The 13,039-nt window shown below is 44.2% G+C and overlaps 1 protein-coding gene across 9 annotated transcripts in view; it reads left to right on the forward strand.

Annotated features, from left to right (window-relative positions):
- SLC20A2 (solute carrier family 20 member 2) overlaps positions 1–13,039 on the forward strand; it is a 106,558-nt gene that overhangs the window by 64,589 nt on the left and 28,930 nt on the right. For 8 of the 9 annotated variants that reach the window (XM_057537106.1, XM_057537108.1, XM_057537107.1 and 5 more), the window contains 2 exons: positions 831–927; positions 9,741–9,857. In XM_057537106.1, coding sequence (XP_057393089.1) covers positions 831–927; positions 9,741–9,857 — 214 coding nt within the window. The remainder of the gene's footprint in view (positions 1–830; positions 928–9,740; positions 9,858–13,039) is intronic. The other variant, XM_057537110.1, reaches the window with a different exon arrangement.

The raw sequence follows: 13,039 nt of genomic DNA on the forward strand, positions 1-13,039 counted from the left end.
AATTATTTAAGCAACACCTACGTGCCAGTTCTGCATCGAGGAGTTCTCGGTTCATATTTTTGCTTCAGAATCCTCTGTCGATCTAAACCCTCAAACTCTATATTTTTCCTCTGTAAACTCTAAATTTCAAATATTCTCCCAGGTGTGACTTTGCCTAAAACACGTGCAGTACTGTTCTCGCTGAAATATTAGATTTCGGAAGTGTTGTACCAGAAGCCTAAGGTTGTAAAAAGCTGTTTTCTTAGACAAAGAACCCACAGTTCTTTTCACCTTTTAATAGTTGAAGGTGAAATGCTCCACCTCGTGAAAGGATTCTGAAAGTCACAGCACGTGGTCCTGTATTTCCTTGCTTTATATATTTCAACACAGCAAACCCGGATCATGACACAGAGTACCATAAAATCTAGTAGTAACACCGTGGTGTTGAAGTCATTTGACTTTCTCAGGGCATCCTCAGAGGGTCAGGCCTCAAAATATTTGTTGAAAGTGGATTTTTGGGCCAACGTGAATGTAGCTAGAACAGTGAGCGCTCTGGGTCAGGGCTTTAGTCCCAGGAGCTGGCCTCACCAACAGCCCTTCTCTGTCCCCACATCTGCCGCCACCTCATGTGATCCCAGCGCGTTAACGCGTCTGCTGGTCACCTCGTGGGCCCTTTGCCACGGCACTTGTGTAGGAGGAGGGTCAACCCAGGCCAGCCCCGGGTCTGGAGGTGCACACAGCCCACGGCAGGGCCAGGGCTTTCCCGGAACGATGACTTGTGTCATTTTGCCTGTGCTGCCTGCAGATGCCTCTGGAGTCCTGACTTGCCCCCTTATCTCCTTACCCCGCAGGAGGACCCCGTTCCCAACGGCCTCCGGGCACTTCCCGTGTTCTATGCCGCTACCATCGCGATCAATGTGTTTTCCATCATGTACACAGGAGCCCCAGGTAAGAGCCCTCGGAAGGTCATGGCCAGCAGGTGGTGTCAGAGTCCAGCGGTGGTGGTGGATTTGTTGGCCAACAGTCAGAAGCACTACTCACGATCATTACGGAGCAGTGAAAAGAGTAGGAGATGCCTTTACTTGTTTTAAATACTCAGGAGAGATGTGAAGTACGCAGGGAACAGACTTCAGGTTAAAAAAAGAAAATTGAAATCCCCCTTCTGCCTCAGATTCCTGGTGCTGAGTCGCAGAACGTGATGGGACAGCCTGAGCCTCCCTGAGCTGGGGAGGCCCCCGGAGGCAGGGGGGAGCTCGCGTAAGCAGTAGGTCACCACCTTGGGACAGTCCGGGGCGGGGCTGTCACGTGGTCTACAGCACAAACATCTAACCCCCCCGGAACTCGTCAGCCCAGTGAGTCCAGGGACTAGCGCCCTGCCGTTCCGCGTTTCAGATACCGGAACCAGGGATGATTTTCTTTTCAGAATTGCTCCTTTTCTTCCCATTCCGATGTCTTTTGTTCTTTCTTTTCAAGGGTTTGGGGTTTGGGGTGGAGCAGGGTTAAAAGTTGCTTTCTTTTACGTTTTCAGTGGGTAAAGAAGAACATACGTACAGTACTGTCATTTGCATAACTTCCCGGGCTGAGGAGGTGGTTAGCGTTCTCACTCACCGTTTCCATGCGTATCTTGGTAGAGAGGGTCCCCCATTCCCCTCTGTGAGATGTACCTCTTACAGCCGGATCCTGAACAGGTCCATTGCTGGGGGATGTCCGGAGTCAGCAGAGATGTTTGTGTGTGTCGCTTTCCTTCTTGTTAACGTCCTTTAAGGATTAAGATTCAGTTAGGGGCCATATCTGATAAAAACCTCCCTCTCTCTGTTCAAAAGATAAAGCTTCTGCTAAATGGTGTGTCGTATTACAGTTGAAAGCGCCCTCTTCCGAAACGGGGGAAATCCTTATTCATTTCTCCAACCGGGTTTTCTCAAGGCAGTTTTTCTTGGATTGTATAGCCATATCTAATTCTGTGTGTGTGTACTTCACTCTTTCTGAATGATTCTGAACGCTGTGTAACCTTCTACTTTGGCATCTTCTCAGCGCTCAAAGCACGGCTCTTACAGCTTGAATGCTCGTGGTCCGGGCTTTCAGACTTTGGGTGAAGGGAGGGGGCGTGAAGCACCCCAGCGGCTCTAAGTTATCTGAAAAGCACAAGGCTGAACGTCATGGTGAGCTAGAGGGAGGTGAAACCCTAGCCTCAGATGACAGTGGCCTGACGGCCCTTCGGGCTTGATCATTTACGGAGTATGAAGTGTGTTTGTCACAGACTGTTTTCATGATCCATAACAAAAAAACAGAGGCAGAGAAAAAGCAGTTGCATACCATGAAGTTGAAGTTCACCCCACCCCAAGTCTGTGAATCTCACGAAGCTTCCACGTGGTGCTGGGCGGGCCCCGGAGCGCCAGGTGGGAAGTCAGCTGTAGCAGAGAGATGTCTCGTCCACCTGAGCCCTTGTTCTTAGTTCTCTGCAGGCTCTCAGAGCCCAGGGTAATGGAACAAAAAGCCTAGCAGCGGTCAATAGCCAGACACCTCCCGGGCTAGTGATTTAAGAGATTAAACAAATGAAGGCCGGGGTGCCTTTGTCGGACCGAGTCCTGGAAATGGGAATCGGTGTAAATGACGACCATTTAGTTCTGTTTCTGCATTTTTTTTTCTCTGGCCTCTATTCTTCTCGCTCCTTGGTTCTCGGTCTGAATGTCAGAAGACCACAACTGTATGATTTTTATTAAAATTTGACTTTTTCCATACTTACCTATTTTTTCCATCACTTCTTTTTCTTTTTCTCATCTTTTGCTGCAGTTTTATTGCAAATTTGCTAGAAGAATCAGATTACTAAGAGACTAAATTATTCTAGAGAAAATGAAACTAGATAACGGATGAGGCAACTAAGGATAATATAAATACTTCATAGAGAAGTTGTGAAAAATAAATAATAAATAAACGCTTTTATTGAGCTGAGTTTTACATGAGTTAATCCTTTGCGTCCTCTGAACTCCACTGGGAAATTGGTAATGTTGCTAACGCCCCCCTGACAGGTGGGCAGCAGGCACAGTGATGCTGACTGAGTGCCCAAGGTCATATAACTAGTCAGGTGCAGAAGCAGACTTTAAGTGGGCAGCCTGGTCCCGAGCCCCAGTTATATGACATTCTTCTGACACACGATGGGGCAGGGGTAAGACATGCAGTATCTAGTGCCTGGTACCTAATGTCACTGTTAATTATGATCAGAATACACTCAGTCAGAAAAGGACTTTGCTAATGTCTTGGCTCCTGGGGAGCGTTTATGGGATATTCAATAGGTGAGTCTAAATCCTATTTTTATTTAAACATCTAAGGTTAAAACTAGACATTAATTCCATCCTACGGTCATCTGTAGCTGTGGCGTCATATTTGGGGATAGGGTTGAGCTGGGAAGAATCACTTCCACAGTGACTTGGTCCTCTGCCCCTTTCAGAATTTGCCTGCCTTTCTGCCTGTTGGAATTTATTCTTCCTAGTCCTTTTCTTCCTTAGAACGCTTCCATTCAACACTTAGGCCCCAGAGGTAAAAGGAAAGAACGAAAAGTTTGCTAACAAAAAAGAGTGGCAGCGTTCACCTTACCCCGTTTCAACTTTCAGAGATTCTGATAAGTAGCATTTTTCTAGATGGACGTGAATTCAGTGGGGACCCGTGGGCTGTTGAGTTACAGGGTTCTGGTTTGACTTCCTCTGTTCCTCCTCTCTAAGTTATTTTGAAGTTGTTTATATCTTGGGCCTAGTTTGATTTGTTTTACTTTGTGTTTGACATGACTTTTCTCAAAAGTCATCCTTCAGAAACTGAGTTGCACTTGAAAAGATGGTCTTTGCATTTTTGTCCTTTAAAAAATAGTTTGCAAGAAGCAAAAATAACTTGAGGAAAATAAAGTACTCACTTGGGTTGGGTTAGATACAAGCCTGAAGTTTATTTTTAAGGAAAGTCTTCAGCTGTACAGGACCTGGTTTTTGTTCAGCATTTAAAGAACAAACACTGAGGTTCATGGTACACGGCTTTGAGGCGTCAGAGCAGATCAGCTAACGAAGGTTTCTAAGTCAAAGTGTGGTCCCTAGACTGGCAGCGTCAGCATCACGTGGACACTTGTCAAAAATGCAGATTCTCAGGCTCAGCCCTAGACCCGATGAACCAGAAATGCAGCCCAGCAGTCTGTATTTACCAGGGAGACCCTGGGTGATCGGATGCGTGTGCATTTAGAGGACCCCTGCCCTAACCACCTCTTTATCATAACCTTTTACCGTAAACGCTGCTGTCTTATCACGGTTCTCATGTAAGGGGTGCTCCTCAAAATCTCTAGCTAGCAACCTTTGCTCACTCCTTACTAGCAGATGAATTCTCACACTTAACCAGGCCTGGTTTCTGGCTTCCCCAGAGTGGTCTGCACCTGAGATGGGGCTGCCTCCCCTTCCTCCTCCATCTTCCCTTCCTCCTCCTCCCCCCTCTCCACCTCCCCTTCTCCTCCAACTCTTCCATCCCCGCCTCCCCCTTCTCCTCCCTCCCCTCCCCCTTCCCTTCCATCTCCTCCCCCCCACCTTCTCCTCCATCTCTTCTCCTCCTCCTCCCCCCTCCCTATATCTCCTCCTCCTCCCCCTCCCCCTTCTCCTCCCCTCCCCCTCCCCTTCCCCTTCTCATCCCCCTCCCCCTTCTCCTCTCCCTCCCCCTCCCCTTCTCCTCCATCTCCTCCTCCTCCAGTGGCAGCTCTTCTGGTCCAGCCGCAAGGGAACCAGAGCATCAGCCACCCCTCAGGTCCCCGCTGACTCAGGAGAAGGAGCTTTGTTCCCAGAGGACCTCTGTGTTCCGTGTTAGCTGTAGAGAATGTTCCGGGCTGTAGAGAAGCTGGGCGTTGGAGCTGCAGTGATTCCCAGCCCTGGGCCCTGGGTGGGGAAGGCCTGGGCTGAGAAGAGTCTCCAGTATCACTGAGAGCTTGATTCAGAACAGAGTGATTTAAACTCACTTCCTTCTCAGAATTATTATAAATGAACCCTGGTTTGAGAAAGCTGGTACCATATGCATAAAAAAAAAAAATCCCAACTATAGGACAAATTAGGAAATAGCATTTTTGAATTTCAAAACAATGCTTCATTTTCTTAAAGTTGCCCCAGGATTCCTTTCACCCAGGGAGCTCCTCTAATGCTTGAACGTGTTGATCTAAAACAAAACAAAAACTAGAAACTTCATTTATCAGGGAAGGGAGGACTAGTAAAAAGTGATTCTACAAATGAGGCAGACGTGTGTGTGTGTGTGTTACTGTGGAAAGATGTCCATAGTATATTGTTATGTGAGAAATGAAGGCACAGAAGAATATATACAGTGTGATTTACATCTATTCAATTTAAGGAAAAGAAAAAAAAATTTTCACAAACACTTTGCACCATATGTTTATGTCTAGAAAATGCCTGAAAATATACACACCAAATAGTTAACAGTGTTACTCTGGGAAGTGGGTTCAAGAAGGACGGACAACGAGGAATTTTCACATTTGTACGTGATACAGTTTTATACAGCTGATATTTTTTTTTTAATTTTTATTTTATATTGAAGTATAGTTGATTTACAATGCTATGCTAGTTTCAGGTGTACAGCAAAGTGATTCAGTTATACATATATATATCTATTCTTTTTCAGATTCTTTTGCCATATATGTTACTACAGAGTATTGAGTAGAGTTCCCTGTGCTATACAGTAGGTCCTTGATGATTATCTATGGCTGATATTTTTATAACCATATATTATTTATAAAATTAACCCCGAGAGAGAGAGAAGAGAGGGTGCAGGTGAGGCTGATGAGTAGTGTAAGGGAGCTAATATGGGCTAAAAAGCCTTACTGGTTTTATAGAAGCTTAATTTATTTTATTATATTTTAACAAAGATTGTTATATATGAAAAACAAGAGATGTAGCAAAGTAATAATGACTCCAGAAGACTGTGTTTCTAAAAAGTTCTCTGCTTTTCCCCATGTCACTTGGATATCCTGATCTTCGGGGGATTTGGGAGAGAGTTGCAAGGATGCTTGTGGTTAGAGCTAAATCACTATTCATCATATCTTCACTGTTCAGAAGATGAAAGAGCTTGAGATGAAAGGCCATTTAGGGTCTGGAGTGAGGCCTGGGCTTGCGAGCACCCAGTGTGGGCTCCTGGCAGCCGTTCTTGGCCGCGGGGACCGGAGCAATTCAAGCCGTGCCCTACTTTGCCTTCCGCGGGGTGACGGCGCCGGGCCTCAGTGCCCTCTGGAGCGTTGTTACCGGAAAACAGTTTGAGATCTTCGCAGGAAGGCTGCTCAGTGCGAAGTATTTTTGTCAAAAATTTTGTTGTGAAAAGGTAAACCTTGAATTTTCAGAAGAAAAAAAGTTTTCCCCTGGAGGTACGTTGATTCAAAGGCTTTTCCATGCTGGATTTTTGCATTTAATTGTTTTTTTATCCATGAAAGTTGATTTTATGTATTTAGTACAGTTTAGAGCTGCGGACCGTAACTGTCACTCTGCATTTCTTATATGCAGGCTTTAAAAGTAAATCCTGGTGTGCTTTTTTTTTTCAAGTGTACAGTTTCAGGTGTCAGTTTTATATATATATATATATATATATATATATATATATATATATGTATATGTATGTATACACACACAAACACATATATATTTTTTCAGGTTCTTTTACTGTAAGATTTAACCTTATAGGTTATTTCAAAATATTGAGTATAGTTCCCTGTGCTATACAGTAGATCCTTATTTATATATTATAGTGTGTATATGTTAATCCCCAAACTCTGAATTTATCCCCCCACTTTCCCCTTTGTAACCATAAGTTTGTTTTCTGTGCCTGTGAGTCTGTTTCTCTTTTGTATGTACGTTAATCCTGTGCACTTCTGATGCTGTTAATTTACTAAATTGGTATAATAATTTGGTAAGACCCAAATCCTGTCCCCGTTCTGTTCCTCTCTCCTCTCTTACTCACCATTGATGACTGCCCCCGCTTTCCTGGTTCCTTCGCTGTTCTTCGCACCCTTGGTTTTTCCCTCTGTCTCCCACCCCTTCCACTCTCAGTGATGTGTGGAGCCCCTGACCTCCTGTCCAGTTCTTGTGACTCAGAGGGTGGCTTCGGACCTTCTTGGCCACTTCCCAGGCCAAACCGATGGCGAAGGTGGTTGTGATGGTAAAGGTTCAAGGGTCAGGTGACATTGTGGCTTATTGTCTAAGAGAAGCATCAGAAGTCGTGTAGCCGGCCTCAGTTCCTCCCTTTCGGATGTGGGTCCTGACACCCTCCAGAACTCACGTGACCTCCACGGAGAGCGTGGAGATGGGCCTGGAAGGCGCACGTAGAGCAGCCCTGCTCTGCCTTGTTGTGGGCTCTGCTCGGCAGGGAAGGAAGCAAACGGGGCCTGGGAGCAAACGTATTCACTCATTTAAATAGTCCTGTATCCAGCTCCCAAACTGCATCCCCTCCCCAGAGTACCCAGAGCTCGCCTGTCTTAGATCAAGTTAACGCAGTGAAGCCAAAAGTAGCCCAAGTTAACAATTTTATCATCAACGGAACCAGGAACCACCAAGGAAACCGTGAAACCTCTTCAAAAGCCAAGTATTTTTAAGCTGTAGTTGGTGTTGATGTCCGTTCATCAGTTTGATGTTGGTAATTAACAGTTACCTCTCAGTTCAGCAAGAAACAGCTTTGGAGCGGTCTTTTACCACATGTACCAGACACTGGCACGAAGACATAAAAGCAGAAGCAGGAAGCCGTGGCCATGAGCGCGGCCAGTGAGGTCAGCCCGAGTGGTTCTACAAGCAGCTCCAAGCCTCGGCTCCGAGGCCACAGCCAGGGCTGGAGCAGGGCTGCCAGGTGCCTCAGTACAGCCCTGCACGGGCCCACGTGCCTTCTGGTGTAACCGGGCGTTTGAGGGTGGAGTGGCCTGACCGCTGAGTGTCTCTTGCCGCCAGGGACCCCTCCACTGTACTAAGGCTGGGTGATCTTGGTTTTTTGTTTTTTATATTTGTATATGTTAATCCTGACTCCCCATTTAGAGTATTAACTACCTGTTCTCCCTCTTACCATTACCAAAATGTCTAATAATACCTTACCTGAGTAACTGTGAGTTGGTTTGTATGTATAGAATGGCTAACAGTGTAACTAACAAAGCCTGTATCATTAGAGATTTGTTTAATCTAAGAGCAGAGTTTTAAATAGTTCACTCCTTTCAAACTTCGAAAAAAAATTTAACAATTTACAAAAGTGTGTGCCCATTATAAATTTTCAAAGTTAACAGTACAAAAGTATATGTAGTGAAAAGGGAGAGCCCCCTCCAATTTCTCATCTCTCCACAGGAGTAACCACTGATTCTTTCCAGAACTTTTTCTGTCTATTCACACATATGGTAGGAGTGTATGTGTGGGGTTGTTTTCTCTTCTAAACATAAATTGGGTCATGCTACACACACCGTGATCCAGCTGGCCTTTCTTACTTAACTAGATCGCGGGCCTCTTTCCTCATGAGTACGTTTAGATCGACCTCATTTTTACGCTCTGCACCACACTGACTTCACGTTTCTACGGAATGATGCGTGTATCGGTCGTCTTGCAAATTCTTCCCATTACAAATAATGCTGTAGTGAGTGCTCCTGTGCCTGTATCTTTGTGCCTGTGCAAGGGTGCGCCTGTGAGCGTGTGCGAGTCACGCCTGTGCGGCCGGGAGAGCTGGGTTCTGGGACCCCATAGGGCTAGGAGGCCTGATGCTTCTCCACCCTCCATACTTTCACTGGCTGATGGAATGGCCGCTTCGTGTGCTGGACTGGATAGTAATGAAAAGTTTTTCTATGTTGTAATTCCATGAGTTGACACTTCAAAGAAGAGTTGAGTTTGAAAGTCAGTGTCCTTTTAAAAAACTTTTCTATCTAAGCTTTTATTTTATTTTATTTTTAACAGTAGAAAGGGTTGATTTATGCATATGGAGGCCTTCACAGAAAAGACATGAACACGCAAAGAAGCAGTTAGACTTTGGGACTTATATACCATTTTGACAAAGGGTGATAAATTATGGAAAGTGACGAGGAAATACAGGGAGGAAACAGAATAGAACGGTTATTTTAGCAAGGTCTGTTTGTGCAGACTTATCTTGGTATCGGTGCCTTGTCTCCAGTGGTGAGGGTCACTTTGCTCTTCCTGGAACAAGGAAGGCGCGTTTCTCACAAGGAATTTATGCCCTGCTTTTAGGCACTTACGAAGGGTGCAGCAGACTCTTCCTGTGTCTGCTGTTTCTCAATTTAAGCTGATGTTAAAAAAGGTTTGTGTGTGTGGTCTGAGCGTCATGTCCATTTAAAGCCGGGCTGCTGACTATTGAGAAACCAAAGAGGCAGCTGCCAGCCTTGCTGTGCCCGCTGCAGCCCTGGGCTTCGCGCTGCCCGGGGGCGGGGGCGGGGGCACTAGGAGGGAAGACGGACCCTTTGTTACCCCTGTTTGTCCACTCAGGAATGTAGATATTGAGATAATACTGTAAATGGGTTTATTCCCAACTTAATATGCCATTTGTGCCAAGTTGGTCGATTTTTAATAATTAGGTTACTTACTGATTTAACCACATATTCGCAAAGCTGTGTGTCTTAAACACACAGCTTTGTACCCCAGAATGCCTAGCACATCTTTTTTGGTTGAGAGTTTTATTAAACAAGGAATCCAGGTGGCTCGTTTCAGGTTTGGGGAGTGGCAGGTATGTGGACATGCTGCCCAGCGTTTGAGAAGTATCCCCTTTATCCCCAGTGCTGGGCCTGGTCCTTCCCATGTGGGCGATCGTGCTCATCTCCTTCGGGGTCGCGCTGCTGTTCGCCCTCTTCGTGTGGCTCTTTGTGTGTCCGTGGATGCGGAGAAAGATAGCAGGTAAGGGCTTTGCTGTTCTTCTGATCTGCAAGAGTGCTCTGACTGCTGAGCCCTCGCTGGCATCCACGGTGAAACCGACTGACAGAGGGAACACACACCGAGATCAGGCCAGTCCTTGGCTTGTGGCTCCTGATGGCTTTCTGGCTCAAACTTTTCCTTGGTAACTTGGGACCCAGGTGAGAGTGAGGTCCTAGTTGCCATGGCTAATGGAAGGTAACTGCCTGATGAGAAACATTAGATTATACAGATCAACACCACAGTCAGATAGCACTTCCCTCCCTCAAGAATGGCTAAAGGTAGAAAGACTAGATTACAAGTGTGATAACTGGAATTCTCATATATTTATGGTGAAATAAAACCTGGTACAGCCATGGGGGAAGTTAGTTGAGCAGTTTCCTATAAAGTTAAGCAAACATTTACCATGTGGCCCATTAATTCCACTCTTAGCTATTTATCCAAGAGAAATAAAAAGACTTGTACACAAATTGGTCAGCCATACTAGCCAAAAAATGGAAACAACCCACATGCTCATTAACAAGCGAATGGATAGCCAAATTATGGTCTATTCATACAATAGAGGACAAATTAGCAACGAAGAAGAGAACTACTGGGAGAAGCCAGACACAAAGGAGTACATACTGCATGATTCCAGGGAACAGTAATCCACAGCGGTAGAAACCACTGGTTGCTGGAGACCGACTGCCAAGGGGCACAAGGGACAAGAGGGAACTTTAGGGACAGGAGGGGACTTTGCAGGGTCAGGAGGGGACTTTGCAGGGACAGGAGGGAACTTGAGGGACAGGAGGCACTTTGCAGGACTCTGTTAACTGGGGAGTAGTTAACAGGCTGTAGTCATTTGTCACAGGACATCTACCTGTACATTTAAAATGTATAAATTTCACTGTATGGAAATTATACCTCAGTGAAAGCAATAAAAAAAAAAAAAAGAAAAAGACTGTGGCTTAGAAAATTGCGGGAGGTATTTTCCTATCAGTGGCAACATGATTGAATTCCAAGTCTGGAGGCCACACAGAGCCTTTTACAGGGCTCTCAAGAAAAGAAGTATTTACTTTTGGCCTCAGAATGTACCTTACAATCGCACGTTCATACGGATATATCTGAATTTGAGAAACCCATATTTCAAAGAAGAACAAAACAAATGAGGAGACATACCATGCTCATGAACACAAAGACTCAATACCGGAAAGATGTCAGTTCGTCTCAAATCTATACATTTAACACAATTTAAATAAAAATCCCAGCAGGATATTTTGTAGATTTAGACAAGTCACTTTAAAAATTTATATGGAAAGGGAAAGGAACTGGAATAGCCAAAGCAATTTTGGAAAAGAGTAAAGTTGAAAGACCTGTACTGCTTGGCCTTAAGAGCTACTATAAAGCTACAGGAAAGTGTGGAATTGGTGAAGAGAGACACCTAGATTAACAGAACAGAGTAGAGTCCAGAAACAGAGCCACAAATATATATGGCCAAATGATTTTTGACAAAATACAAAGTCAGTTCAATGGAGTAAGAATAGTCCTTACAATAAATGGTATTGGAACAGTTGGATATTGAATGCCAAAAAGAGAACCTTGACCTAAGTCTTACACCTTGTAAAAATTAACTCAAGATGCATCATAGATAAAAATGTAAAATAGAAAACTATAAAACTTTTAGGACAAAAAAGGGAAAACTTCTGAGACCTTTGGTAAAGCAAAGAGTTTTTAGATATGATACCAAAAACAGTTCATAAAAGAAGTTGGTAAATCGCTCTTCATCAAAATTAGAAACTATTGCTCTGTGAGAAACACTATTAAGAGAATTTAAAAAGACAAGTTATAGACCGGGAGAAAGTGTTTGCAGACTTGTGTTCAGAATATATAAAGAAATCTCAGAAGACAACCTGGTTAAAAATGAGGAAAAGTTTGAACAGACACTTTACCAAAGAAGATATATGAATGGCAAATAAGTCCATGAAAAGCTGCTCAACATCAAAAATGCAGATTAAAATCACGAGATAACACCACACACCTATTTTAATGGCTTTTTTTTTTTTTAAAAAAAAGGACAGTGCTAAGCGCTGATGAGACTGAGAAGCAGCTGGAATGCTCGTGTACTCCTGTTGGGAATGCAAAATGGTGCAGCCTCTCAGGAAAGCAGTTTGGTGGTTTCTTATAAGGTTAAATATACACTTACCCACTCCTAGGTATTTACCCTAGAGAAATGCAAATTTAAATTCACACAAAAGCCTGGATATGAACGTTTATGGCAGCTTTATTTGCCATCACCAAAAACTAGAAGCAGCTTGGATTATCCACGGAATGAATAAACAAGCATGTATTTATGTAAATAAATACATCCATGTATTAGAACACTACTTGGCAGTGAAGAAGAGTGAGCTACTGAAACCTGCAACAACTTGGATGAACCTCAGATGCATTAATCATGCCAGGTCAGAGAAGCCAGCCTCAAAAGCTCATGTCTTATGGTTCCATTTATATGACATGTGGAAAAGACAAAACTGTAGAGACAGAGAGCACATCAGTGGTTGTCACAGGCTAGGGATGGGCAGAGGGGCTGACTGCCAGGGAGGCTTTAGGGGCTGATGAAACCCTTCCCTGTCCTGATTGTGGATTGTCTGTAGGAATCTAGACATTTGTTAGACTCAAGATTCTACACACACAGACAGAGCCAATTTATTGCATGTAAAATTTAAAACTAATAATAAAAAAACTACATTAATACATACAACTTGAAACTAAGTAGTGAAGCCACATTGATGACAGATTGATAACCAGCTGCTGCTTCCCCTTCTGTGTAGCCGTTCCCACTCTAGGCTGAGAACGAGCCCCCCTTAAACATCCTGCTTGGCTGACTTAACCCCATGGGAAGTGATAAACTATACTTAAATGCTCTGATGTCTATAGGCTTTTTCTAATAGCTGAACCTTAATGGGAAATGGACCATAAAATTTTTTCTGTCACATTTAGGCTATAATGTTACAGCAGGAAACTGACATCACTACCCATACTGGCTTCCCAGGAGATTTTTTGGTCAATGCCATGTATTTTGACATTTCAGTATATATGTGTCTTTTTCTTTTAATTTAAGTACAGACTGTGGTTAAGGGCATGGACAGAGAGTAAACCGACTGCATTTTGCTACCTATGTGACCTTCGGC

The sequence above is a fragment of the Balaenoptera acutorostrata genome, chromosome 21 (assembly GCF_949987535.1).
Source record: "Balaenoptera acutorostrata chromosome 21, mBalAcu1.1, whole genome shotgun sequence".
NCBI classification, from domain to species: domain Eukaryota; kingdom Metazoa; phylum Chordata; class Mammalia; order Artiodactyla; family Balaenopteridae; genus Balaenoptera; species Balaenoptera acutorostrata.